This window comes from Anguilla rostrata, chromosome 12 (genome assembly GCF_018555375.3).
Source record: "Anguilla rostrata isolate EN2019 chromosome 12, ASM1855537v3, whole genome shotgun sequence".
Classification (NCBI taxonomy): domain Eukaryota; kingdom Metazoa; phylum Chordata; class Actinopteri; order Anguilliformes; family Anguillidae; genus Anguilla; species Anguilla rostrata.
The window spans coordinates 29,967,961-29,991,124 of NC_057944.1; the positions used below are offsets into that span (position 1 = coordinate 29,967,961).

The 23,164-nt window shown below is 46.1% G+C and overlaps 1 protein-coding gene across 2 annotated transcripts; it reads left to right on the plus strand.

Moving 5' to 3' along the window:
* The first annotated feature begins 47 nt into the window (after window positions 1-47).
* fxyd6 (FXYD domain containing ion transport regulator 6) lies at window positions 48-23,007 on the plus strand. Of its 2 annotated transcripts, XM_064301818.1 has the most exons (9): window positions 52-453; window positions 13,233-13,286; window positions 16,907-16,930; window positions 18,880-18,915; window positions 19,062-19,136; window positions 19,833-19,869; window positions 20,123-20,172; window positions 20,578-20,620; window positions 21,747-23,007. In XM_064301818.1, exons 2-8 carry the CDS (start codon window positions 13,238-13,240, stop codon window positions 20,604-20,606), a joined length of 300 nt encoding a protein of 99 aa, XP_064157888.1. In that variant the 5' UTR covers window positions 52-453; window positions 13,233-13,237; the 3' UTR covers window positions 20,607-20,620; window positions 21,747-23,007. The 2 variants fall into 2 exon arrangements, with proteins under 2 accessions (XP_064157889.1, XP_064157888.1); XM_064301819.1 differs by lacking the exon at window positions 16,907-16,930 and having other exon boundaries at window positions 48-453.
* The last annotated feature ends 157 nt before the right edge of the window (window positions 23,008-23,164 follow it).

Genomic DNA, 23,164 nt, shown 5'->3' on the forward strand with positions numbered 1-23,164 from the left:
TTCGCAACCGACCCCCCCCCCCCCCACCCCCGGTCAGTCAGTCAGTCAGTCAGTGAGGCGGGCATATAGAGGGTGAGAGAGACAGAAGCACACAGAGACGCCAACAGTGGGAGCGAAACCAAGAAAGAACGAGCCTGTTTGGAACCATTCAAGATAGGGGAACATACCAATCTACAGCTCGTAAAAACGTTCATTTTATTTCGTTCCTTTCGAGAACCCACGTGGGTATTCGTATTCAAAGTGAAAGGCAAGACCCAGCCTAGACAGACAACTTCACAGACGGGCGTGGATGACACGAGCAGAAAATACATGTGAAGTGGCACTATAAAGAACAGCAATACATATATACATTTCTTTATCAAGGGGCGTGTTATTGTTGATCAGAACCCCCCAGATTCGTTTTTTTTTCATAACCCCATTTTTCTGAAGTTGGTAGCACAGCGGACAACAAAGGTAAGCAAACTATTATTCGATTTTTGTTTCCGCTCAGTGTAATTTACGATTATATGTTTGGTCTCGGTGGTGCTGCTTTGTTTATGAATTAGTATTTTTGCGAAGTGGAGTATTCTGAGGGAAAAGCTTAGAAAATCTGTGAAAAAATGTATTTTTGTTGCCTGAAGAGTAGGCTACGTGCGTTTGTCTGGCGGGCAGAGACGAGGGGGGACAAAGGCATTGATTGTTGTTGAGAGGGGGAGAATCTTCGCGTTTATGTTGGGGGAGGGGAAGAGTGTAAATAGACGAGGTATTTAATAAATCAAGGGCCGTAGTTACACTTGGTTTGATTGAAAGGCGATTTGTTTTTCAAACGTGATCGATTAGTACATCTTTATGTTCTGAGGTATCCTAAGGCAAAAGTACATTTTTTAAACATCTTCAATTGGTCACTGACAAAAATTAGTCAGTACTTTATGAACACAGTATTTTATATTGCATGATATTAATTAAATGCATTTTTAATTTTTTTAAAAAAATAATTAAATGCAATGGTAGTTATTATGATCTCCTATCCGTGCTATAATTTGCAAGTCGTGAGATGATAATTATGTATAATTTCGTACATAATGTGTGTATGGTGGGTGTGCCCTGCGAGTGCCGTAGATCTGCGAAACACGAGTATGACTGCCCGAAGACGGTGACGTGACCGAGACAACACGCAACAGTTTTCATTTGAACGAAAACGTCACTTCTGTTTATATTTCCATTTGCTTGCGCTGAATTACCATATATTCCCATTGATCATATTGCTTAATTTAATTTCCGACTGATTTAAATGAGACGGAATTAATAGGACAGGACTTTTTATAAATAAATATTAGCCTATCGTTGTATTGCCAACTGAAGCTATAGAAATCGACTCTCGACCGTATAGGATGGTGGGAAAAGTCCAATATTTCAGAGTCACGAGGCAGGTAATATTTTGGCACAAGCGGTTCTGCATTAGTATCGAGGACAATCCACAGGTAGGGGAGGGGAAAAGGGGCGCGGTGCTCTGGATGCTAGAGACGCGCTCCTCGAGGAAGTGCCAGAGCAGGAGAGGCGCGTGCCAAGAGCGCGCGATGGTGACACTATTAAAACGAATTGTTTGATTAGTAAAATATGAATGTACAGTGACTTATGGAAAAAAAACGCACATATGTATAGATTCACCAAATCATGAATGGTTTCAGTATAACTGGAATGACGTTTTTAAATGTAGCATATCGTAATCATAGGCCAGTATTTTCAGCATGATGCGACTTGGATATTTTTAACATATTTCACCTTTTGCGAAAGTACCTTTCTTACAGAGGCTGTAGGATAAAAAAAAACGGATCCTGCTTTATTTCACCCAGATGACTAAATTCACTCAAGCTCTTATCGGTGCCGTCGAGGAGAGCACTCGGTTGGATGTCTGTGGGCAATTAATGGGCGCATTGGTATCAAATGTGGAGCGCCGTTAAAGGCGAATGGATGTTGGTGCGGTAATATTTGGCGCGATTGGCAATGTGTTTGTCAATTTCCCTATTCGCCCTGTGTCCTCCAGCAGTTTGGGGTGACAGTACTGCTACCCCCCTTATCTTTCTCCACCGATTATCCTTTGGATTCGTTTCAGTGGTCGTCACCTGACGGAGGCAGTTGTCATGGCAACACTCTGGTACAAGAGGAGAAGAACTCCTGCACGTCTGTCAGGGCGCCAGTTGCACGCTTTGTTGTCATGGTTACATGCCCTTTTCCATTGATGGAAGCATGCTAGGCTAGGGGTTTGCCCTAGAAAGCGAGGCGGTGACCTGTATTATGTCCCAGTTAATTCTCCATGTTGCATTTGAACTTGTGTGTGTGTGTGTATGAGAGAGAGAGAGAGGTGGGGGTTGGGGTTGGGGTTGGGGAGGAGAGTAAGTGTGAAAAGAAGGAGAACTGGAGGAGCTCCATTCTAATGTACTAATGTACTCCTTTCCGGTTGCCTCTGGGAATTCTTAGGGAAAATGGCGTGCATGCTAGCCCATGAGCTATGTGCATGCTATTTGTTGTATATATGTTTAAATGGCCATCAATACTAACTGAAGATTTCTTTTTCATTGTACCAAAGTACCACCCCTTTACAGGCAATTTTAAAACGGGAGCCAGCTGTGTACATGCTGTTTCTGCCTGCTGACATATTACCAGTCTACGTGTGCCCGTTACACTGAACGTATGCTCGGCTGAATAAGACAAAGAAAACTATTTAAGTATTAAGCACAGGTGCCAATGTTCTCTTCACATTAGCATCTGCTAATACCTGCCACTGTGCTGATTCATCCTGTGAGGTCCAGCAATAAAGTGCTGCTGTAAAGATCCCCATTCAAAGAGAGAGCAGGATATTGCGAGGGAGAGGAGGAGGAGGGGAAAGCAAGGGAGTAATCTGAATGGACGAGTGGGACAAAGAGAAGCAAGTAGAGAACACTAGAGAGCGGAAGAGATGGTTAGAAAGATAGACAGAGCGTGTGGAATTGAAACAACAGCTCTTACCTATGCAGATGCAGTCTTTGTGGGGGGGGGGGGAGGGGGGTTGGTGGGGGGTGCAAGGCTGTGACACACAAGCATTCAGGCTAATGCCGATCCCAGAACAAGCAGACGCTAATGTGCCAAGCGTACAATGCCACAGTCCTGCACCTCACAATACACACAGCCAGCCTCCCTGTCTCTCCAAGCAATCCCTGTAGACTGAAGGCCCACCCAACCATGCCCCCCCCCCCCAACTCCTCATTAACAAGGGCTCACCCCCCCTACCATCCCTGCCCAGGGATTACCGCTGACCCACACTGGTGGGCTGTGTGGGGGAGGGGGTTCTGGATGAGGTGGGAGTGGGAGACATGGGCGAAGCTGTAAGATTTACAGTTGGAACTGGGCGGGGGGGGGGGGGGTTGGCTGTCTGTCGTCAAACAGGACGGCGACTGTAATCTCTCTCGTTGGCACCAGAGCTGGGACGCCGTCGGCGCCGATACGGCCCGTCACTGCGTCCCCCTCACGCCGGGACCGCACACGTGCGCACTCCCTCGCCACACGGGCTTCAGCGGCGCTTCAGCCACGTCTCTCTGGGCGTGCCATCGCCATTCAAAGCGTATTCAAATCGTGCTTTTCCCCGTGTGCTTGCTGTCGTATCTGTGCTGTTTCGATTTAGTAACAACATAAATATCATTTTCTCTTTATTTAGCAATCAAAAATAATTGAGCCGCTAAAATGAAAAATTGAAACACATTATTGAAGGTTAACATAAAGTACATTAGGGGGTAGATTTGTACATTTCTCTGCAGTGTATTTAATTTTAAATTTTTTTAATTTTTTATTTTTTTTAACCCGGTTACAGGTTACAAACTCTTAAAATAAATGTTAATGTTTCCAAGAAAACATATTGTAGAAGGAAACATGAAACACGTGATTATTTTGGAATATATAAAATTAAGGGACAAGAAAGAAAGACAATGTTTTTTTACAACTCTCAAAGAGACAGTGGATTTAGAGTATTAGATGGAAAACAGAGCCAGATTTCGGCAGCCTTGAGCTTGCAGGTGGTCATTGTGGAAGACAACGCACGTAAAGACACACACACACATACACACACACACGCACACACACACGCACACACAGGCACACACACAAAGAGCTTCTCACAGGCGCATGCATTCAACATAATCTTTCCTTGCCACAGTCCATGCAGATATGAATGCGCCGCGAGGAATGCACGGGAGGGTTTTTCAGCGAGCTCGATTCCTCTCTCAGGGTCGGAGAAAGAGAGGGAAAAAGGGAGAGGCGGAGAGATGACGACACTGCGGGCGAACGCTCTTCTCTTTCGGCTCCGTTCGATACCCCCCGCTTCGCAGCCTCCTGCCACCAGAGCCAACGCGTGCGCGATACGATGGCGATCCCCTGTCCGCCCTCGCGAAAAAAAGCCACGCCCAACATGTGAAGAGCACGCGTGTGAACTGTAAAAACGATCCCCACGTGTAAGGTGAGCGCGGGAGAAGCTGACCTGCGCTATTTCGAGGCACGCCTTTTGTTTTCACATGTGGAAATTGTAGTGCACGTTCGAAACAGCCAGCCACATGTGAAAATGTGGAATTTCATGTCACGTTTTGTTTTTTTCGCATTTTTGTGGAAATTTTCATTCACGTGTGAAAAAAAGCCGATCGCGTGTGAAAACGTTAAATTCGCGTGTGAAATTTGGACTTTCACACGTGAAAAGGCAGATTTCACACGGTGTTCCCGTCAGGGCTGAGACACAGAAGACGTGGGAGCGAGGCTCTCACAAAGCAAGACGCCTGTGCTCACGAGTCCTCACACCCGCCCTTTGACACCTGAAGACTCCCTCGAGCTCACGTGCACGCTCACTCCGCACACGAACGCACACACACTCACACGAACACACACGCACACTCACTCCGCACACGAACACACACGCATGCACACTCCGCGCACGAACACACACGCACGCACACTCCGCACACGAACACACACGCACACACACGAACACACACTCCGCACACGAACACACACGCACGCACACTCCGCACACGAACACACACGCACGCACACGAACACACACTCCGCACACGCACACACACGCACGCACGTGCGCCACGCGGCTGCCTGTTTCGGCCGGGCGTGGAGTCTTCCTCCCCTCTTATGGAGATTCATAATTCATCCGGCATCCTCCGGCCCTAAATAATGCATTCTGCGCTGACACGTCTTCATCCCCCGTCGGCAGGGAGCAGAGGAGCCGCCAGCCCACCTGGCCCTGCAGGCAGAAGCACCAGCCGCCAAACCGTGGTGTGGGTTCAGGCTTGGGTTTAGGTCAGGGGGTCTGTGTGGGGAGATTATTATTATTATTATTGTTATATTCTTGTTAATAATAATAATAATAATATTAATAGTTGTCCTTTATGATGTGGTGGTGGTGGTGGGGGGGGGGGGGGGGTGATAGAGGACATTCATTTAAAATTATAAAAACCACACCAGCAAAGTCAAGCGGAGCTAAAGTGAGGAAGTGAGGAAGCTGAGTGTCTGATGCGATGGCACCCCCCTCATTCAGGGGTGAAAGCCGAGCAGGACTAGAATCCCTCACAGACACAAAGCGAAAAGAGGTCCAGGGGCCCCGTGTTTTTGGGGAGACCCCCTCCCCTGAATTGGGTGCTGAAGTGGACCTGAGAGGAGAGGAATGGGAGAGCCTGTGTCCGTTTTTATTTTATTTTATTTGGAACATAGCAATAACGGTCACTGCTGAAATGAGAATGTTGACTCCGCCCACTAAATGGGAGCAACAAGCCCGGTCTCTTAACGCTGGTTATGATTTCTTTGGCTGTAAGCTGAGCTGGCACTTCAGTAAAATCTGACACGGCTCAGTCTGCTCTCCTGTCAGCTGTCTGCCTCTATGCGTCTCTTCTGCTGCTTGAGCTGTCACCAGCCGAGGGTGGCCAATGGTGGCCGATGGTGGCCGATGGCCGAACCCGGGCCCCCCCTGTCTGTACCACTGATAGCGCAGGCTAAGCAGTGTGAGGGCTCCTCCACTACACCCAGAGATACATTACCCTCGCCCCCCTCCCTCCCCCTGGCTGATATTGAGTTTGAGAGAAGGGGGCTTTTGGGAAGCCGGTCAAGGTCACAGCCAGCACAGCCAGTGTGTTAACCTCCCAGAGGTCTCAGGTGGGCCCCAACCGCAGCTGCGGTCATAGTTACACAGACGATTAGGACTGATGAAGGGCAGTTTTTGAGTGTGCACAAATACACACACACACACACACACACACACACACACAAGCACTATGTCCCTCAAACACACACACACACACACACATCCTTTCCCTCAAGCACACACACACATTCTGTTCCTCACACACACACACACACACACACACACGCACACATCCTTTCACTCACGCACACACACACACACATCATGTCCCTAAGACACCCAGAAACACACACAGCCTGTACACGCACACACCATCCCTCTCTCTCTCTCTCTCTGTCACACACACACACACACACACACACCACCCTAGAGCAGGACAGACCAGACAGTCGTCCTCAAACCACGACCTCTTCTTATCGCCGCTTTAGTTTAGTATTCATTTATTCATCTGTCTGCTCTGCATCTGTGCTCTCATGTCTTGGATTTGGGGAGGGTGATAATTTTGGAGGATCCAGAGCGGTCTCAGAAGACCTTGTCCTTGGGCACATGGTTATCTGCGGGGGAGAATGTTACGAACAGGCAAGGCTGGCGGCTGCCTGGAGCCCTGAGCATTGGGGGGAGGGGGCCCAAGGGCTGAGTTTTAGAAGTTTTGGGTAACATGTTGGTAGTGGAAGTCAGTCAGAAGGGCCCCATGGGATTTTGTGCCAAGGGCTTCCTCAATCTCTAGAATCACCTCTGAATATGTGGCAGGAAGGAGGCCGGGGGTTGCCTGGTTGTGTGGAAAAATGGCTGCCAGGATGGCGGACTCATTGGTGTGGACCCAACTGAAGGGGCCTGGCTAGGGCCCCTCTGCAGCCGGCCCAGGGAAGAGCCCTCAGCTCTGCAGAGATAAAGGAGTGGACTTATTTCCCCCCACACCAGATGGAGAGAGGGGTTTCTGATGGGGGCGGGGATGGGATTCATGGGTAGCTGAGTGTATGAGTGTGTAAGGCGGGGCAGGGGCGGGGGGGGGGATTCAAGAGCCATCTTCAAAGCTCCATCGCATCGCGGCGATATTACCGAGGGCTTTAGTGGACTTTCTCCACACGGGCGGCTTAATCCCCTGCGGACAGAGGTCTGCCATTGTACATCTGCGAATCCACCGCCTTCATCTGGAGAGTTCCTCTCTCCGATAAGAAGTCCCTCGGGGTGGGGGGGTGGGGGGGTGGGGGGGGGGGGATGCTGCAGAATGGAACAGGAAACAGAAGAAGATGAGCTATGTCTGTGGATGCAGAGCACAGAAATCAGAGCACAAGCGGCCTGTTTTGCATAATGGAGTGGGAGGGGGTGGGGGGTGGGGGGAGGGGGGGGGGGTGAAATAATGGTGGGGAGTCTATTTGAGGCGATGGGGTGGGTTGTGTCAGCTTGTGAGAGCTGGGAGGGGTAGGCCATTATCCTTTTAATGGATTTCTGTCTCTAAAATCTTTTTATTTTCATGCTTCTCCCCATTTTCTCCTCAATTTTTCATGCCGATCGTACACAGCCATGGTCATTCTGCAGTCTCTGCTGCCAATTCGGGAGCGTGTACAGAAGCACATTTACTCCTCCAGAGTGCACAGTCTAGCCAGGTGCTTTTTCTTTTTACGCCACAGCCCGCAAAACCAAGCTCGCACAGACATGAGTCAGACGAAGACGCGTCACGTGCAGCTTCAGCCAGGACCCAATCAATCAGCAGGGGGCGCAAGAGAGCAGTGAGCGGTGGATCCCTTCCTAACCCTGGGCAGTGCTCCTGGAAATTTTGTAGCAAATGGATTATCTTGAAGAAGGACCAGGGAACGTTTTTTAGGGACTCGGCCAAAACACTCCACTTTATGGGAGCAGAGAGGAGGGAAGACTGTCTTGGACAAAGGCTAACGATGTAGGATTCAGTGTTGTGCATTTATAGTAGTAATAAGAACATACAACTACTAGAGAATGGAAATTGCATTCCATAGCGTTGTGGCTTAAGCTGTTACATATCTTAGCTGAAACAGGTGAGCGCACTGAGTGCAGTCCACCAGCAGGTGGCGCCCACTCAGAATGCTCATTTAGATTGAAATTGTTTGGCAGATACTCACAGTGACTTACAAATGTGCTTTGAACTTCAAGTGTAGTAGTAGTAGTAATAACAACAAAAACAACAACAATAATAATAGTGGATTGCATTTTTTAAAAATCCTGTGATCTCAAAGCACTTCACGGTGGTGTAGAGAAACTCACATCAATCATCAAAAAGTGTAGCACCCACCTGGTTGATGCACAGCAGCCATTTTGCATCAGAACGTACACCACGGGGACGGGGAGGAAAGGGCAGCATGGTAATGCAGTGGGTAGCAAGAAATTCTGGGTTCGAATCCGGCCTGGAGTGGGTACCACCTGGACCTTTCTGTGGATTGTGGTTTAACGTGTCATCTGGAAGACAGCGTCTCCTACTGCACAGTGTCCCTGTCACTGCACTGAGGAGTAGGGGTTTGTTTGGTTCAGAGGGAAGATCGCTCCCTACTGGCTTGCGCACCACTTCCAGCAGCAACTTTGTTTTTCCAGGCGGACTCCCATCCAAGTACTAAGCAAACACACTACTGCTTATTTTCGGCTGTTCTGTAGGAGTAGCGTATATGGTGGTATGGTTGTTGGCTAAGTATGTGGTTTAACGTGCTTCCCATCCACATAGTGGCGCTGCGTCTGGTGCCTGTCTGTCCATCTAGCATAACCTCGGGTAGCTCAGATTGTTTTAAACTGGGAGTGCTATGGTTGCCACATTGGCGAGTATGGTTAGAGGTTGTCTTGCAGGAACCGTCCTTGCTTGCTTCCCTAACTGACTGGTCACCAGTGCACTGAAATGTTGCAGCTGGTTGCTGAACGCTGATTGGATGTCAGTCACTGAAGATGAGTGTGGAGAAAGAGGACAGATCTGGAACACTACCACAGCTGGTGGACTTTACCTTGCGGCCACAAGGTGGCGCCATACACTAAAAGCCTTTGCAGTTCTCAAGCTGAAACCTGAAAAGCCTTTTTGGGAGGACAGGTGGGGGACAGGCTAGGGTTTAAGAACCAGAGCAGGGGGGGTAGAGATCTGGAGAGAGGGCACAGAGGCAGATTTGTTGTGCCGCTCACCCCACGCTTGTGATGTTTTGATGTGAAATGCCACTGTTTGTATGCTACATCCCTGCACATCCTGCCACTTCTGAGCGGGGTCAGAGGTTGCCGTGGTGAGTAGGCAGCATTTCAGTTAAGCTATTTTTTTTTTTTACTTCTCGACAGTCGTAGATTCTCTGAACAGGGCTGTGGCAAAAAAACGTTGAAAAAACATTGCATCGTTCCATAAAAAAGGGGCCCGTTCTCTCATTTTGTACATACGGTGTTCAGTTAGCTGTGCTCGTGATGACTCACTGGCTCGCTGAACCGCACATCACAGAACAGATTCACATTCGCTCCTGCTCTGTTTGTGCTTATGTTGTGTATGTATCTAGAAATGAACACACGTTATTCACAGATGTTTGCAGCCCCTAGCAACAGTGCACTTCACAGGTTTCATCATAAGATGCTGTCTTGGACTGATGAGTGTTTGCGTTGGCATGGATTTTAGAGACAGAACCTGTCGTTCTCTTGAACAACAGTGGAGTCACGGCTCCATAAAGGGGAGAGCTAATGTCTAACGTTTTCACGACGTTTTTGTAACATTACAGCAATTCTAGTAGCATAATCACAACACTGAAACATAAAGAGAGAACTGCAACCCACAGTTAAGGACGTATAAAAATGAAGGTCCTCTGTCGTAATGTTGTCACTATGTCACTGTGTCGCTAAAGTATTATTAAAATGCTGTGAGAATGTTAAGTCTCACATTTCTGGGGCCATCATACCACCTTTCAGCATAATATAATGACTGATCTATAAAAAAAGGATTGCAATAACGTAATCACAAGGCTAAACTGAGAGAAAGGACCTGCTTTGCAGTCTGAATATGTCAATGGGTGGCTACACCCCAAATTTAAATGCCTCATGGCTGATTTGTGGTTCATTTCATTTAAAATATAAAACCCACAGTGCATTGCTTCGCTTCCTCTTTGTTCTGTCTATTTAGAAAATTACATTTGCAATTCATGTTGTTACTCAGTCTTTGAAAGCCATTCCTGGCGGTATCCATGAACACTGACTCCAATCACGTAGCAAATCTGTATCGCCTGCTGTCTGTGTCCAGAGATTTCTGCAAACTGAAACTGGCTCAGTGTGTTCAGCTGGCACATTTGGATGTGTAATCTTACATTTTTAATTTTGGAGTTTTCCTTTAAAGATTGGCACTGGTAACCGTTATGTTTCCCTTCTTGTTCTGACTGAATTATTTCTCAAAAGCTTTGTTAATGGAAATGATTACATACTGTGGAAACACACACCAGTACCAGAATGGCCAGATATCTGAGCTGACATAGAGCGTCGCATTTTCTGGAAATTTCAAACATATACATTTTTTAGTGGAATTTATCACATAGTGTATCTTGATTCTGGTATCTTCTAGCATGCGGGTTTTCTACTGGGGGGTCTGTGGAGGTCCCACGATAGCACTCTGGAACCCCCCAGCAGTGCCTTTGAGCCTGGGTGGGAGGCTCCGTTGAAAACCCCTGTCGTAACATAAATGCTCTTGTTTTAAATCACTTGAATTAAAAAAGAGGTTTTTGTTCAAAGTAAATGAATTCATGTAAACATGTGGAATTAAGCGCTTCGGTGTTAGAGAGTCTCAGCTGAACAGAGATCACAGGAGGCAGAAATCGGTGACGTGTTGTCAGTGTTCCCCTGCCAAACTGCCCCACCAGTGACCCTTTCCTGTCATGCTTTATATAGCCATGCACAGGCTCTGAGAGCAGGCATCAATAAATGATTATACCCCCCCCCCCCAATGCTACCACCCCCCATGGGGCAAGGCAGGATGAAACTAGGCTTTCTCCAGGGGGGGGGGGTGGGTGGGGTGTGAGGGAGACAGAGGGATGAGAAGGAGAAGAAAATAGAAAGATATTGCCTTGATTGCAGACTCCATGTTGAATTTTGCCCAGGTCCAGTCTGGTTATCTCTCTCCCTGTCCTTAGATGTTATAAGCTGTGTGTACATTAAAAGTGCCAAGCTGTCTGTGTTGTGTCGGTTGGGGATTTCCTCAGCCAACTTATAACATGGCAGACAGAAATAACTGCCAGCCCCAAATGCTGCATTCCTCATTTGGTTGATGATGTTCAAATTGGACGCGCTGTAACCGTGTTTTAGTAAAGCAATGTAAGCTTGCTGTATTTATAACGTTCAGTTAAAGACAAAACAGCTTGGCCTGCTCCTTCTTTCTGTGGTTAAACCAGCCTATCAATATTTTTCTGGTTGACTATCTGTTCCTTGCAGCCTGTTACTGCCCGTTGTTTTGAAATTTCAAGCATTTGTTACTGCTGCCATGGTTGTGCATATTATTTTCTATTATATTATTATTATTATGAGATCTATTAATTTAATAGATAAACTTTTTCAACGTTGCCCTGGCTGCTTTGTGATATCAGTCAATATTTTCTGTGACAAATATCCAGCTGTATGCACAAGTTAACGATAAGAATTCACGTGTGACGCTTTGTGAAATGTCAATATTGTGTTTTGAAGGAATAACACTAAGGGACTAGAAATGCATTACACATTTGCTGTTGCTGGTAATAATTGAAAGAGTCAAACTGTTGGGAAGTCACTGATTGGCAATTATTCAGTCACATGATTGCAGTAACAGCTTGACCTTGAGTGAGTCCAGCCTGGTAGATGTTGTGCAATATTTCACCAAATCTGCACAGGGGATGAAGCTCAGAGCTTAATTTAAATTATTTTCTTTCACCTCCTCTGAAGTCTGAACCTTGCTTAGAGTCGGTCCTATCCCTGTGATGGAATCTGTTTAGCCCCGCCCACACCTCTTAGCTCCCTGTAGATAGGCTACGTGGGCTGTCAGTAGTGTCGTAAAGCTGTCACAAGCTCACAACAAGATTTTTGAAAAGTGCCTGCACACACTGCACTCCTGATGGATAATGATTCAATGGGGACCATAGAAATGGGAAGTGGGAATCAAGGAGTATTGGACCAGATAGTAGAAAATCATTCCTTACATTCATCATACATTAGGTACCCATCACCCGGAGTACATACACTTATGACCCTCTGAACTGACCCCTAGGTTAGTTTAGGGCAGTGGTGTCCATTTCACCGTTGAAAGATTCACTTTGGTGTGAGTTTGATATTATCCAGTCATTGCCTTTCAAAACAATTGACCTGATCTGGTTAAATGCATATGTTGTTGTCTGTGTTTAATGTTGTGGTAAAGCTTGATTCATTTTCATGACCTTTAAATTGAATTGTAATTCTCTTGCGTTCTGCAAAATCCTGTCTTCTGGATGAGAAAATGGGAATTAGCAGCTCCATTAGGATAGGGATTATATGACACTTTTATTGCCATCGTAAATGCTCAGTTTGTGTCTGCTATATTTTACAGCTGTCTAAGAAAAAATGCCATAGACCTGTGGTCAAAAGCAACAAAATTGATTTGAGACGCAACTAAATATTCTTTATGATCCAGGAGCAGATCATGATTTATGCAGAGGACTCCACTTATTAAGCTACTTTTATTTTGAGAGGAGAAACGGTCCCAAATGGGCCAGTTGTGTGAACGCGGATTTCTGAAAGGTGAATGTAAGGTGTGTGCGCGTTCCACGATCGAGATTCGGAATAGGGTCTTGCTTGCCTGCGTTGGGAAGATGTTGGGTACGTGACAAACTCGGAACTGGGCCATGTCTCCACCTTCTCCACAGGGAGCCAGCAACATTCCAAGAGAGCCAGGAAAGGAAAACAAAATGACCTGCCTGTCGACGGAGGGACTGTTACATAAAAAAAAAGGAAAATCTGTTGGGTTACATAACCGTTTTAAAATGGGATGCGTGTTAGCCGCACACATGTGTTAGCGTGAATATGTGCGCTTGATTGAACTGGTAAACACGTACCCAAAGAATACTGATCTCTCCTTCTCTCCCTCCCTCCCTCCCTCCCTCCCTCTATTTCTCTGCAGTTGCCATGGAAACTGTTCTGGTCTTCCTCTTTTCCCTCCTAGTGTATGTTGCTGGTAAGTGCTGTCTTCCTCCATCTCTGACTGGGGAGGGGAGGGGAGGGGGAGGGGGTTCAGAATGGGAAGAGGAGGTACGCAACATCTAGCAGCGAGGGGGTGGGTATTTTTTGCTAAACATTTGCGGGAGAGTAATTTGGGGTCCAGCCCCACTATCGTGTCCCGGCGTAGGTGGGGGGAACCTGCGTTCTCTGCGTCTGTACGCGCAGGGAGGTGGGTCAGGTTTCCGAGGGATGTTTGCTCAGTTTGGAACCGCTCGGTGTGCATTCCGTCGTGCTCTGTCCGAGGTCTAGCCAGTGACACGCCGGCCCTGCAGGCCGTTCGCTCCTCTGCGGTCGCTGTTCTGACGGCCCTCTCACCTTTTTTTTTTCTTTTTGCTTCTTTTTCTTTTTCCAGGCGCTTCTTTCATCCCTCCATCTCCCTTCTCTCTTTTCTTCTCTGTCCCCTTCGCCCCTCTTCCGTCTAGCCAGAATGTAAATCGAACGACCAGCTGGAGGGCTCTTGACATTTTTTAAAATTTCTTTTCTTTTCGGAGTCAAAGGGCAGATACGCATTTACTCTCTCTGCTACGTGCATAAATGAGCTTAATCTGATACGTGCGGTATTATATGAACAGGCAACTGGAGCAGAAAAATCTAAAGCGGGGAAATTATGCAGTGGGCCAGAGAAGAAAGCTGACATGATCGTGTGAATTGAGAGAGAGAGAGAGAGAGAGAGAGAGAGAGATTTGAGATTTAAAACCCCTTTTATTGGGACATTGTTCAACCACAGAAATTACTGTACTTCAAAAAAAAATATATATACAAGCAACATGAAGAGAAATACAATTAACAAACTAACCACAGGCAGAAAAGAGAGAAATAGCTAGAGAAAAGAGAGAGAGAGAGGGAGGGAGAGAGAGAGAGAGAGAGACAGAGAGAGAGAGAGAGAGAATGTTTGTGTAAAAAGGAGAGAGTGTGTGTGCCTGGGTGTGTGTGATGGAGAGAGAGGCTGATTTGAGAGAGAGGTCGTTCTTGTGCTGTTAACCTTGGGGGAGTTCAGCGTAAGTGGGTGTGGGTGGTGGAGAGGAGAAGAGAAGGGCACTGACGGAGGATGTTATCTGTAGCTGTGTGGTCAGAGGCTCCGCTAGAGTAGGGTCCACAGCTCTCATAAGTGCCCTCAAACACAAAATGTCTGTGACAGAATTTCCTCTGTGCTTTTCGAACCCTTCGGACTGCCACACGCATACCAGTTTGCATTATGTCAAAGTCTGTCTCCTGGGGATGCTGTTCTCATTTTACATTTAATTAAATCTGAAGGTAGCCGACTATAAAAGCAGCAGTGTTCTGTTTTATGGCGCAAGAAGCAAATGCTTCTGAAGCAAATGCCTTCAGTCCACTGCAGTGTACAGTTACACTGTCTCTCTGGCACTCCATCTGTCCTTTCTCCATTTTCTTCATCTCTATGTCTACCCCCCCCCCCCCCTACGATTAGTAATTGGTTGAATCAGGTTTTGTAGTACTGGCCTAAACTAAAGGTTGCACCCAAAAGTCAGCCCTTTTCGGATAAGATTGGACAACCCCAGTTCTGTCGTACAAACAGAAATGATGGAACTACAACACCCGTATCTTGGGTAAAGTTAAGGATCTTTGTGGCTTCTTGTCAGAAGCTCATTTGGGATTCAAAGATTGTACCAATCCTTATACTGTAGCAACAACATTTGGAGAAGGCAAAGACAATTTACAGTTTAGGAACTTGGCCAACACCTTCAGCCAAAGTGACTCACAGAGGTGCATAAGACTTAAGGAAGTTGCATACTCTGGCACAGTATTTAAACAAAACATAACAACATTTCCTGTGGGTGTGAGTTCAGGCTGGTTTTACTTTGCCGGCTGCTGGTCCTGTGTGTCGCTCCTTAAATCACCTGCATTTATCTCGTTTCCCACCTCCGTGACTGAAGCTTCACTGAAGCAGCACAGCTGGTGCGGGTGCTGTCCTCTGTGTCTATAAGGCTGATGTGGTCGTCACTAAGGGTCACTCTACAAAGGATGGAAGTCAAGCTCAAGTCCCATTGAAAGCCTGATCTCCTGTCAGGACATACGTAGGGCGGTTCACAGAAGTGTGCCTCGTATCAGACCCTCAGAGTAAAACAGACTGTTCACTGTGCTGACAGGGAGTCAGCAAGTGTGATGAAGAGACAGCGCTCAGCTGCAAACCATCGGATTGGATCAGCATTGTGTGAACTTCAGTTTCTCCATAATACAATGTAATCAGGTTTTGTATTGTTATAAAACTGATGTCATGGGGAACAAGTTGGTGTCTTTAGTGGTGGGGTGCTGACTAAAGATCTTGATAACTATGGGTCAGCAGCACTTAGCCAGATATAAAGGTTCACCTGGTGTGATAAGCTTACAGAGGTAGTGCAAGCAGGATCATTGATTTATACTGTTTTGCCATGATTGTGTCTTTATTTGACGGCTTGGTGTTTTGCTTTGATCGTTTTGTGCAGTGGTTCGGGGAGTTTCGTCAACACGGTCTCCTGCGCGTGTAAGCCATTTAGGCGAATAGCCATTTCACCACTCAAGTTCTGCAGCGTTGCATATTGTCATTATTACTTGACACACTGAACAATAAACTGCATTCGTTTTCAGCCTGGCATCCCTCTGTGACTCTCACCACTGCACACAGTTTTAAGGTCCTAGCATACACACAGAACTCAGGACATCTGCACCCCGTAGTCACTCGCCTATACACTAGTGATGTAGCAGGATACACAATTGTATTTATGCAGGCTACGCAAGCCAAAGACACGTCCACATCTAGCGAGTAAGATAGCGATTTGTATAAAGCCACACTACTGGGGGACAGCAGCCTCCTCCGTCTAGCACAGAGGAAAGGTTAAAACATTCTTTTTGGAGTTAGATAATTGCGATACCATTAAATGAATCCCGTTCTAGTGGCACCGGGTAAGACTACACGCGTTCCTTCACCACTCACATACTTCTGCTGTTTGGTTTGCGGAGGGGTTTCTTACGGTTGGCTGACCTCGAACGCGATGAGTTTTGGTTTCTTGCTGTTGGTGACCTTGACGCACTGTTTGGTGCGTCTGAGGGGTTTCTTACACATAAATATATTATGCCTGGTTGAATCCTCCAAGCAACCCATTTTTACGTTTCGTTGGACTAGGGACATAATAGTGGTTGTGTGAATTAATTTCACCTCTGAAGTTAAGATTAATAATTAAGACATTTTTTTTAAATAAAAAATTAAGATTGCCCTCCCCCAAGGCCACGTCTCATCTATCTGTCTCAATACACGAGCGGGACTTGCCTCCTTTCTAGGGTGGCCTTCTGGTGGCGACAGGGTGCTGTCTTGTGCCCCAGAAGGGTTCGGCAGCTTTGTGAACCTGGAGTGAGACAGTGTGCTCTTTGTGCAGGTGTCCCGGGGGAGGGGTGCTTACCCTCCATCCTCTGTCACACACTGCCAGCCTGTGTTTTTCACGGTCCTTGCTCACTGCCCTGGGGTCTAATGAGTCCACCGTTCCTAAAAAGGCTGTCCTGTCATCACTGAACAATGTTGCCTTTGTTTGGTACTGATTCCGTGATTGACTCTCTCTCTCTCTCTCTCCCTCTGTTTGTCAGCGGTGTCCGATCCAAACGCTAAGGGTGAGACAACTTTTCATTCATCAAACCGTCGGCAGGTGGAGACGAACAGACCACGTTGATTATGAGCAGACGAACAGATAGATGGAAGGACAGATTTGGTAAAAGAAAGAAAGCTAGGGGGAAAGCAGAGGAAGGAAAGAATGACAGAAAGAAACAGAAAAATGAAATAGTGAAAGAGTGAAGAAAGGAATGAAATAAAGAGCCAAATAGAAATGGCATTTGAAGCAAAAAAAGAAATCAGGTTAAGAAGGTAAACTGTTTGGTCTGCAGGTTGATGCCTTAGTCAAGACGATATTAACACCAATCAAACAGCGTCAATAATGTGTGTGGTGCTGCTGGGTGGCTCATCCTGTCAAGGCACTGTTTTAGTCCATGGACGGGCCCCCGGTCTGGTATCCAATCTGGACCATGACAGTGCTGACTGTGGCCAACAGCCCCACCAGATGACACACAGTTGGCACTAGTGTCACCCAGGGTAAGTGACACTAGTGCACAGAAGTGTCTCCCCCTAACTCATGTCTGTGCAAACCTAATTTACAAACTGAGACGTGATAAGAAGCAGTGGCCGATATTACTCGCTTTGGAGGAAGAGCACATGTTGTATATATATATAGTGTACTCTGGAATTGTTGACGCCCTTGGTAAAGCTTTTAAAACAAGTTGTTTATCAGCTTGCACACAATATATGGGCGAGAACGAAACTTTGATTGATGTGAAATTGTACAACGAAAAAAGTATCTTTTTTTAAAAAAACAAGCGTGTCCCAATTATTAGCACCTCTAGAAATTATTATGAACAAAATCTAATAGAAGTATGGCGCCATTTCCATTTCTTGCCTGCTTATCCCTGTTCAGGATAGTGTGGGGGGGCGGGGGTAGCTAACCCAAGAGGCAGAAATACACCCTGGACAAGATTCCAATCCATCACAGGGAACACACAGCATTCACTCACATACTCATAACAATTCCTCCCACATCTTTGGAAATGGAGTACCCAGAGGAAACCCATGCAGTGGACGTGGTGAAAACATGCAAACTCCACACAGAAAGGCCCTGGCTCGGAGTTGAACCTGGGACCTTCTTGCTGTGAGGAGACAACACCATTGCGCTTCCCAGAAAAAACAACCTGTCTACACTATTAGGGCAACAACTGATTTTAAAGTTTAAAACAGCTGGAGCTGTGATAAACCTGCCTGGAATAGGATGCAAGTATATTTTTTCCCCACACACATGGAGGAAGGTGGTTTGAGAGCTAAAATGGATCCATGGATCACTGGGAGAATTGCAGAAGCTGGTTGCATGTTGGGGTCGCCAAGTCTCCAGAACTACAATTAGGCACCACCTCCGCGCCAACAAGCTATTTGAATGGCTTCCCCAGAAGAAAGCTTCTATTGTCATCAAACCACAAATTTAAGCGTCTGTAGTTTGCTAAACATCAGTAAATCTTTGTAATTGGATTCTACAGTCAGATGAGACAAAAGCATAACTTTTTCTGGCTGCATCTTCCAGGAGGCAAAAACTGGGTTGTGGTTGGATCTTGCAGCAGGACAATGATCAAAGCATTCCACCAAATGTTCTCAGAGCAGTGGTGCCACAATAACATTATATACTTTTAAAAATATTACTGAGCATAGAAATCATTTGATAAACATCCAAAATTTAATTATACTGGACACTCCACACACACACACACACACACACACACAGATGAGAAACACAATCAACAATCTAAATGGATAGGTACAGGTATTGCTGACTAGGAGTGGTAGTTTAGTGTAATGCTATCGGAGACATACTTGATATCAGGCTGTAGGGCCAAACTTTAGGATAGACACTTGTTTTATAATAAGTAGTTGATGTGTGCTGAAGGATTCTGGTCTTCCAAGAATATGGTACCTGATATATATGTACAGTATGTCATGTAATGTAACACTGCTGTTTCTTGGACAGATGGCAAGGAGAAAGAGGTGGACCCATTCGAATATGGTGAGTACCCCAACTGCAAATGCAATGCCTGCACACACTAAAGTACATTTGGCTTGATAATGATGTGCATCTTTTACATTGAAGGCAGCAATCTTTCTGTGAGATGAGTAATTGTGTGTGTGTGTGTGTGTCTTTCTCATGAGCAGACTATGAGAGTCTGCGGATTGGAGGGCTGGTATTTGCTGTCATACTATTCACTCTAGGAATCCTCCTCATCCTCAGTAAGTCACGCCCTTCCTTCACACTTTTAACTCCCACCATGAATCATGCTTCTGTGAGAGGCAGATCCTCAAATGCTCTGACTTTGAACATACACAGGGTATGAACACTACAATCAACAGAGTAGGACAGAGTAGTGTACAATGTTGTGTGGTACATATAAGGTCTATTCTACAATTTATTTAACACAATGTATTGAATATATTGTTTTATACATGTACATTGACATATACAACTAGCTAGACAGACCGTAGTGATTGCTTATGTGAGGTTATACAGACAGTAGTGAATGCTTCTATGATGTCATAGATCCAGTAGTGAATGCTTATGTGCGGTCAAAAAGACAGTAGTGAATGCGTATGTGAGACTATACAGACAGTAGTGAATGCTTATTTGAGGTTATACAAACAGTAATGAATGCTTATGTGATGTCATAGAGACAGTAGTGAATGCTTGTGTGAGGTCATAGGGACAGTAGTGAATGCTTTTGTGAGGTCATAGGGACAGTAGTGAATGCTTATCTGTTATGACTCCCTGCTGAATGCACTGAGCTGTAAATTGGATGCAGTGAAGTTCCACGAAGGAAATTCACAGGCGGTGAATACACTTGCTCACTGACTCATTATCAGTTTAGCTTCAGTTTTTTAGCTAATTAAAGTTGGTTGGGCTAGATGTGACCTGTGTGTCTGTTCCCTTAGGCCGCAGGTGCCGCTGCAGTTTCAACCAGAAACCTAGGTAACAGCCCAATTAACGCCTGGCTTATCCGGCCATCGTTGAATTTGTAGTGCGTGTGTTTGTGTATGTGAGTGCTGTGTGTGTGTGTGTGTGTGTGTGTGTGTGTGTGTAGGAGTGAATGTGTTTATTAGACTGAGTGTGCATGTGTGGTGTTTACATGCAGCTGCGTCTGGTGTACATATGTGTGTTTGTGTGGCTTCAGACAGTCTACTGCATTGTCGCTGGTCTGTAACCCCCTTGCCTGTGTTTTCAGGGCCCCTGGAGATGAGGAAGCTCAAGCCGAGAACCTCATTGTCTCTAAGGGTGAGATATCTCCGCACCGTCCCTCACAAAACACCTCCTTACCCCCCCCCTCTCCGGGTACACTCAGACCTGAGATCATCCTGGCAGCAATATCCCTGAGCACATCCCTATTCATTACTGTCAGACAGTGCCTGTAGTTGTAAATCCCACTAAGTCCTGTTCCTGTCAGTTTTGCATTTACCTGAACCTACAAATAAAAACAGGCTCTCTCTCTCTGGCGCCTAGTAACCCAGCCAGCTCCATTTGCAGAAATCCCCGCCCTCTGTACATGTATGTTCTCTTGGACAGACCGTAAAGAGCCACTCCAATGCATTGTGGGAAAAATTGGAAAGACAACAGCGGTGTGCTCACTCACCTTCTCTTTCTGTCTCTCTCTTCTCTCTTCTCTCTGCTCTCTCCACACAGCAAAAGAAGCCCCCAAAACTGAAAACTGAGGCAGCTGTTCCAGGTGAAACCATCAATAATTTACCCAACACACTTATTTAGCCTGTAGGTGCTATGTACTGCTTTTGATGGGGTTATACATTATAGCTCTCATGAAGGACTCTTCATAGCAAGTGTTACCCAAAAGTACTGGGGTTGAGATTAGAGGCGGTTAAAATGATCCTAGCGTGGTTAACTTCATCAAGAAGAAAGAGATTTAACGTAAAACCCTAACCATGACAGTGTGGCTGGCCAGGGTTCCAGCAGGGGATACATGACTGGCACACATATCACACTGCCCAATGAGGGACGGGTTCAGCTGGCACGCCTCACTGCGCAACAGTGATGACTCCAGTTGATTTGGAGGCTGCCGTCGGCTCCTATTGGCTAAATAAGACGTACAGCTCACTGGTGGACTTACTGAAAGGTAGTGCTGGCTAACCCCACACATTTTTGGAGGATATCCAAAAACAGCCGACAAACAGTCTTCCAAATTGATGGATGATGTCAGGGGATTTGAATGACTGAGCATTCCAAAATGGAGAGCTCAGAAGAACTGGGAATACAACAAAGCCAAGAGGAGCCATTAATTGATCGGTAGAGTGGGGCATCTAAGTGCATTCGGTAGTCAGCATTAGTGTCCATGTCATGTCAATATAGACATACTTTTGAAGACATCTTGCCCACTAACAGTTTTGTGATGCAAATAAAAATAATAGTATTACTTGCCTAATAACCTAATTGAGGAGGACTGACTATATCTGATGGTACTGAGTATTTTATTAATTAATCGCTGTATGGTTAATCAAGGAAAATGATTGAAAATAGGTAAAGACCAATGTTCAGTTTGAGGGGAAGTTTTCCATTGTCAGCTCACCAACTGCCACTGGTCGGGTGGCTTGTGGACAGCCGAGGCAAATTCGAGATGAGGATCACCTGTTCAAAGAATGCAAAATAGTTGGTGAATGATCCTAGAGCTAGCGGACCCCTGTAGAGCCTATTTGCAAACTGCTGATGGTCTGACAGGCGCTCCCTTGCTGGGACCCATCTTAAAACAGCACCTATTCAGCATGAGCTTGCCCAGTGCTGACCCATCAGAGTCTGGTTCTGTAAATATCCGAGGATTCACCCCCCGCCTTCTTCACTTCCAGACTGAAGACCTCTGCGTGTCTGCCGCTCAGCCACCACGGACGATAACGACAATGAAGACACCAGTCCTTCACTGCAAGAAGAGAGGGGACAGGGGGGGGATTTGAGGGGTTTTCCTGTAAATAATGCTCAATTGTCCTGTCTCGTAACCAGTGACCATGTATGTCTGCCCGTACCCCATCCATTAGTCGTGTTACTCAGTGGTGTCCTCTGCCCAGAAGCTCCTAAATCCCTGTGCTGTCTCAAGGTCCTCTCTGTTCTCTGCTGTATGTTTTTAATCGTTTTCCTCTTTAGGTTTTGATAGTTATTTGTTTTGATCATTATTCTTATCCTCGTCACTTCTATGGACACTCTTGTTATTCTCATGATAATTGTTACTTTTTGCAGTGTAGAATATATATATAAAATATATACACATATAAGAAGACAGATATATATGTGTGTGTGTGTGTGCGTGCATGTGCTTGTGTCTGGATGGTGTTCTGTGTATGTTCAGCTGTGTTTGAGTGGTCTGTTGTGTATGCGCGTTGGATGGTTTGTGTATGTGAATGTTCATGCGTGTATGTGTGTGCGTGTGTGTGTTTGTGTGCGTGCGCGTGTGTCTCGTGTGACAATCCAGCCAACTCAGCTCATGCACCAATCAGGAGAGAGACTGCAGAGCCAGACCCAAAGCAGGGTCACGTGACAGGCGGTGGTGTCTGCAGCTGTGCAGCTTGGTGTGGGGCTCACTGTGTGTCCCACTGCTCTCGTTCCTGTGGCGTCTGTCACCAGGGGGATGCAGACAGGGGACCTGCCCATGGGTCCCCTGCGGTCCCGCACTCTTACCGACAACCTGTGAGTGTACAAGAAAACAACAGAACAAAGCCCCAACTGATTAAGCAACCGTTTCGTCGTTTAATCTCAAATTGCCAGACCATTACAGCCATGTCTGAACACAGTGTCAGTGCTTGCTTATAGTGTGTGTGTGAGAGAGAGAGAGAGAGAGAGAGAGAGAGAATGTTTGTGTGAAAAGGAGAGAGTGTGTGTGTGTGTGCATGGGTTTGTGTGATGAGAGAGATTGAATTGAGGATCCAAAGTTCTCATATAAAACACAACAGTAATATAGAAGCAAGGGGAAAACAGTTGGTAGACTTAGATCATGTCCTGAGTATCAAGATTGAAAAATAAGCAATTAAGAAAACATACTGTATGTACTGCTGTGCTGGAAAAGTGTCATATCAGATTGTGTGCTTTTCACAAACAATTAAAAAAACCATGTCCACACCTCAGCCGTGTACCGTCTCTGCCTGTGTGAATGATGTGTGCATGTAGGAGTGGTTTTATGGAGCTCTGCCTCCATCAATGAAAAAATGTAACACTCAAATATGCAGGCGCGGTGCAACCGCACGCGCTTAATGTTTACAACGATGCCATGTCCGGG

Coding starts and splice junctions, on each gene's coding strand:
- fxyd6 (XM_064301818.1), top strand. CDS start 13,238: ATGGAAACTGTTCTGGTCTTCCTCTTTTCCCTCCTAGTGTATGTTGCT. Junction 13,287..16,906: donor CCTCCTAGTGTATGTTGCTG/GTAAGTGCTGTC, acceptor TCTGTTTGTCAG/CGGTGTCCGATCCAAACGCT. Junction 18,916..19,061: donor GGTGGACCCATTCGAATATG/GTGAGTACCCCA, acceptor TCTCATGAGCAG/ACTATGAGAGTCTGCGGATT.